At 39.9% G+C, this 5,414-nt stretch overlaps 1 protein-coding gene across 1 annotated transcript in view; it reads left to right on the top strand.

The window, feature by feature from the left end:
- Positions 1-5,414, top strand: part of LOC102380169 (monofunctional C1-tetrahydrofolate synthase, mitochondrial-like) — a 163,744-nt gene that overhangs the window by 50,486 nt on the left and 107,844 nt on the right. Inside the window, exon 3 of the mRNA XM_014520477.2 lies at positions 3,026-3,165. Within this exon, the coding sequence (XP_014375963.1) occupies positions 3,026-3,165 (140 nt within the window). The remainder of the gene's footprint in view (positions 1-3,025; positions 3,166-5,414) is intronic.

The following is a 5,414-nucleotide window of genomic DNA, read 5'->3' as shown; positions in this document are numbered from 1 at the left end:
TTAGGGTATTTTTCTGGACAGAAATTTAGGCCTTTAGAAAGGACAGATTTTTTCAGTTTTGGTAAGCGTGTGTGTGGAGAGATTGATAATATTTGTGGGTTGGTTGCTGCTTTCAGTTTCATTGAGTCTGAGGTTGGAAGGTCGTAAGGTGTTGGTGTTGTTCCTCGGATGGTTGTTTTGTGGCTGGGGAGCTTGTTCTTGGAGTAATTTGTTCCATTTTTTCGTTTTATGTAGGATGAATGGTGTAGAAAGTTCTTTTTGTAGTCTCTTTGTACCCACTGTATATTGTCAGGGAACATGCATGGATTTCTGTCTTTTAAGTTGTTGTGGTATATGGTGATTTCCTTCCTGAGTTGGTCTCTTTTGGAGTAAAGCAGGTGAAGTAGATGATTTCTAATTTTCTCTGAAGTTCTTCTGCATAGCTGTGAAGCATATTTGGAGTTGTGTGTAGTAGTCAGGGGACTGTAGATGTTTAGTCCTCGGGGAATGAAGTTGTTTCTTGCAAAGGCTTAGAAAATATATGTCGCTGTTGAGTTTGGCTTTTTTCTTTTTCATGTTGTACAGTTTCCATTTAGGAAATGTTTACACTTTTTGATGTGTTTCAGATATTGAGAAGACAAGCGCAAACATAAACAATCCAAACTGCTTTTCATTTAACGTGAGACTTTAAAAATTTAGAAAGAACTAAATGTTTTCTTCTCAAAAGCTGTAATCAGCCACACAATTGAACCTACAAGCTCATTTCTGTATTCTTCTGTATTCAGTATCTTTAATTTACATAAGCACAAAATAGATCTACAGAAGGAACCAAAGTGTATTTGTGGGCACTGTGAGAAAAAAATGTGACTGGCACTGTTGCTAAAGATGATCCTTGTGTGTGTGGGTAAGAAGGCTATGGATTATTCCTATACAGGTGAACAATTCAGCAAAGTTGATATTCAAAATAGGTATATCAATACCTGCATTTCTGAGGCCTTTCCCTAGACTATAGTTACTCATCAAGGACTGGAAATAGAAATGTTGTATTTACCTTTGTTGGGAAGGGGCAAGCCCTTTTGTTGTATTTGGGAAGTTTTTGTAAGTACTGTTCAGATTGCTTATACAAGATTTATAATCACTTAAGTCTGGGGAAAATATGGACTGGGTGAATAACAAAACCTATACTTTTATTAAGACTTGAAGACATAGTGGCAACAACCTCCTTAAAGAATCTAGAAAATGAGGAAAGCAAGATCAAATGGAAAACAGTCTTTCCTGATTTACATCTAGCTTTCTCAACAAAGACAGTTTACAATTCAAGAGACATGAGATTTAAATCAAGTTTAAAGTTAGTTGGCTCTGCTTGACTGAAACATCTTTTTCTTTTAGAATTCAGTCTTTATTTTCTGTTTAGTAGATTATGCTTTGCCATTCTTCTACTTAATTGTTAGTGTTAGTATTGATTGATTGGTTAATTGGCTCTTGGAATGGCATTCCCTGGGAGGGAGATTCTCTCATTTTGGATACATGCTTCAGCAGTTTTGAAAGAATCCCAGTGTTATGATGATTTGTTTTGCATTAGAAAGAGCAATTTAAGTACTTGTATTGTTGTTTGCCTCCATCTGACCAAATTCCAGTTCTGCTATTTACATTAAATGCACGTATTGGTGACAGTAAATAAACATGTAACATGCAGGTCATCTTTTATGACTGTGTGAACATTAGTTACTCTAAATGGCTTTTTAATTTTTGTATTGTTTGGATAGTGGTTTGCTCCTGGTAGCACTGGTCAGAGAAGATAATTTCCCCCTCACAAAAATATATGAATTTCGGGGGAGACGGGGATGGACACGACCTCATCATTTAATCTAATAGATAATATGTAAAATGAATGGGTTTTTGAAAATCCGTTTTGGGAGAACCACATTTTTCTGGCTTGCTTCTTAGGTAGCCAACTGCCCAGGAAATCAGCCATCCACAGGAGCCAGCTGCCTAGAATGCCAGTGAACTTTGGCTTCTAGGAAATCTTGATTTTTATAGCAGTCTATCAGGCAGGCTGTCAGAGGTGGATCCCTTGAAATGGTCAGCCCAATAGGCAATTCACAGGGATTTGGGGATCCTGGTTTGGGAATCCTGCAGGTGGGCTACCATAAAGAGGCTGGGATTCCACGGAATGGGCTGGCCTGCCTGGTTTCCATCAACAGTTTCAGTGGAACTAATTCATTCAAATCAGTATTTTCCGACAAAAAATTGGTCCCCTGGCAAATTTTTTGACCAGCTTGAGTTCTAAGTTATTGCTTTGTTACTGGTCATGTGCTTGTGCAAAAAAAAAGAAAGTTCTTAGCCTATTTAAACTGGAATTGGAGAATGAGCTTCTTTTGAAGCAGCTAATATGATAAATTTTGAACAAACTGGTACACGTGACTTTAGATGTTCTGCTCTTTGATATTCTAATTGCATAATATCATTATTATAGCTATTTAGTATTCTGTTTACTTAGACATTGTTAGAGACGTGATAATTTTAAATACTTGCTATATTTTGAACTGGTAATTGCATCTCTGTTTTGGAAAATCTGTTGGTGACCTGTGCATCTCCGATAAGTATCATAACTTTCTCAGACCTTGGAGGCTTTTGGTCTGATATTTGATACCATGCATGTCCAGGAAGATTATGAAAGAGCAAATAACACAAGGATTATTTATACATTTGGGGTTACTTAAAGCATTTTGGATGTGCTTAACTTCACTACAGTAGTTACAATGAAAAACCAGTTGTTAGTAAAAGATCTCAGTTATGAGAAATGGTTCTTTATATCTAGTCCTCTCTGGCATATTGGACATTATCTGGGAAAAAACCCAAAATTATTTTACATAACAACTGGTTGTTGTGAACCAAGATCACTTGCGTAAATACATCTCCTCTAACAAAATGTTTTTGAACAACAAATGCTGAGGTATCTTTAAAAGTGGGCATTACACTAGAATAAAGCAGAAGCATCCCCTGCCTTTAACTAATGATTTTTTTTCCTTTTAATGTTTAACAGTAACTGAAGCTGGTTTTGGTGCTGATATTGGGATGGAAAAATTCTTCAACATCAAATGCAGAACCTCTGGCTTGATTCCCAATGTGGTTGTGCTTGTTGCTACCATAAGGGCTTTGAAGATGCATGGAGGTGGGCCCAGTGTAAGTTTCTGCACCTTTTTGTAACACAAAATAACATTGGAGCTGCATATAAACATCTTACTTTTTTAAATAGTTGATATTGCTTTTCATGCAAGCAACAACTCAGAAATTCTCTTCCTTCAACTTCCTTGTTACACAGCTATTCATTCTAGCCTTGTCCATGGAGGTTAAGGGGAGCAGCCAAAGGAGCAAGGATTATATAGCTATGAAGATGTCCTAAATCTTAGAAAAGAGAATAAAGTTTGTTTACAGAAAAAACTTTAAAAAATATTTCCCATGTTTCTTAAAATAATGTTTTGTAAATCCTAGTATTATGAATGTGTAAGGAAACTGAAACTCTCCAGGTCTTGATACCTATTTAACTGCTGAGGAGGAGAGCAAAGTTCATATTTCATTGTATGAGTAGAAGGGACTTAAGGTCTCTTGTAGGTAGAAGGCTTGTGACCTTTGCCACTGAAGTGGTAGAAACTCTCATTTTCCATTTTTCCACCCACAGGAACACCTCTTTCTTCCCCCTTCTGCTACCTCTTAAAATAGTGAAAACATTTTCTCACTTCATTGCAATGTACAGCACCTGGCCTTCTGCTCTCTCAGTTCAGGTTCAGGGTCAGATCTTGGAACTGCTAATCCTAGAAGCATTCCCCACTTATTTGGGCCGAAGCAGGAGCACTTGTGTATGTGAATGGCAGTCTAACCAGGCAAAGATACTGAAAGGCTAAATGTATGCTTCTGCTGCTCCACCCCGGCAGTTTTGAAAGGATCGTATGCTGCCAGGGAAACAAGATTTCTGTAGAGCTTCATAATGGGGAAAAATTCCAGAGCTGTTTCCGCAGCCACAAAACTGTGGAATGCACAGAGCCTTCCTTATAACTAATCATCTGACCTAAAGCTGAGCTTTTCCTTTTGTTCAGACCTTTCAATGCCAAACACATTCAAAATATTGTCACTGCAATATTATCTTTCTTTTTCTTCTCACCCAACCTAGGCAGCTTTTATCTTCTGGCATGCTATTTCTCTGTATGTTCCAGGGTTGGTACAGAAAAATTACTATTCAGCCTAGTGACAAGAGTTTTTAAATGTGCCCTTTATACCTATGTGTTTGTTCTATATGTAGTGACCACATGTCCCAGCTTAGCCAGTCATAGGCCATCCCAGCCAGTTGGCTAAAATTGGATGGCTGTTTTCCACGGGCTGCCCCCAGGCTCCATCCCTCCAGGTCTCCTACCCAGCTGCCTGCTCTACCCCTTCCCCCAGCCCAGCCCTGCTCTGCTGCTCTCTGCCCATTCATGTGCCACCGAGATGCTGAGCACCTTGTGGTGAGTGCCCCACGTTCTTCCCCAGAGCCACAGGAGAGAGGCCACGGGTCACTGCAGTGCACATTGCTTTCTGGACACAGCCCAGTGGCCCTGGGGGCTTCACTAGGGCTCAGCCCCTGCCCACCTTGCTCCCTGCAGTGACAGCTTGCACAGCGCTTTGGGATCCCTGTCTCTCCTCCCAGTGTGCATGTAGTTGTGTATGGCTGTTGGGTGGGTGTGTGTGGGTGGTAGGTCAATGGGTGTGTGCGCCGCTCCTTCCCCCATCCTGGATTTCCTTCAAAATAATATGGTCCCCCTTTCTGTATAGTACTTGTCTTCAGAAATAGATGTTCTAGTCTTTCCAATACAATACAGTGTAGAAGAAATTATTGGGCCAGATACTAGAGAAGTTACCAACAAAAGTGGCTGTAAGTCCAAGCATTTGTAGTTCCATAGGATAATAGGAAAGTAGGGCTGGAAAGGACCTCACAGTGTCTTCTAGTCCAACCTCCTGCTCAAGGCAGTATCATACCTAAGTAGACCATCCCAGCCAAGTGTCTGTCTAACCTGCTCTTGATAACTTTCAAAGATGAAAATTCTGCAATTTCTCTAGGTAAACTTTTCTAATGCTTGACCACCCTCATAGTCAGAAAGTTCCTCTTAATCTCCAGCTTCTGTTTCCCCTGCTGCAGCTTGAGGTCATTTCTCCTAGTCCTGTCCCCTACGGTCATGGAGAAAAGTCCTCCTTTATCCTCCCTCCAATTGCCCCTCATGTATTTGACAACTGTTATGAAATCCCCCCTCAGTTTTTTTCTGCAGGCTAAATAATCTTAGTTCTTTTAGCCTTGCCTCATAAGCAGGGATCCTGGTTTTCTCTGATTTAAAAATTGCAAATTCTCTGATTTAAAAACCCCAAATCCGTGATAAAAATTAAAGGCCCTCCACAGCCCCCCA

The sequence above is a fragment of the Alligator sinensis genome, unplaced genomic scaffold, assembly GCF_000455745.1.
Source record: "Alligator sinensis unplaced genomic scaffold, ASM45574v1 scaffold1177_1, whole genome shotgun sequence".
Taxonomy (NCBI): Eukaryota; Metazoa; Chordata; order Crocodylia; family Alligatoridae; genus Alligator; species Alligator sinensis.
The sequence above is the reverse complement of the archived record's forward strand: the minus strand, read 5'-3'. Positions and strand labels throughout refer to the sequence as shown.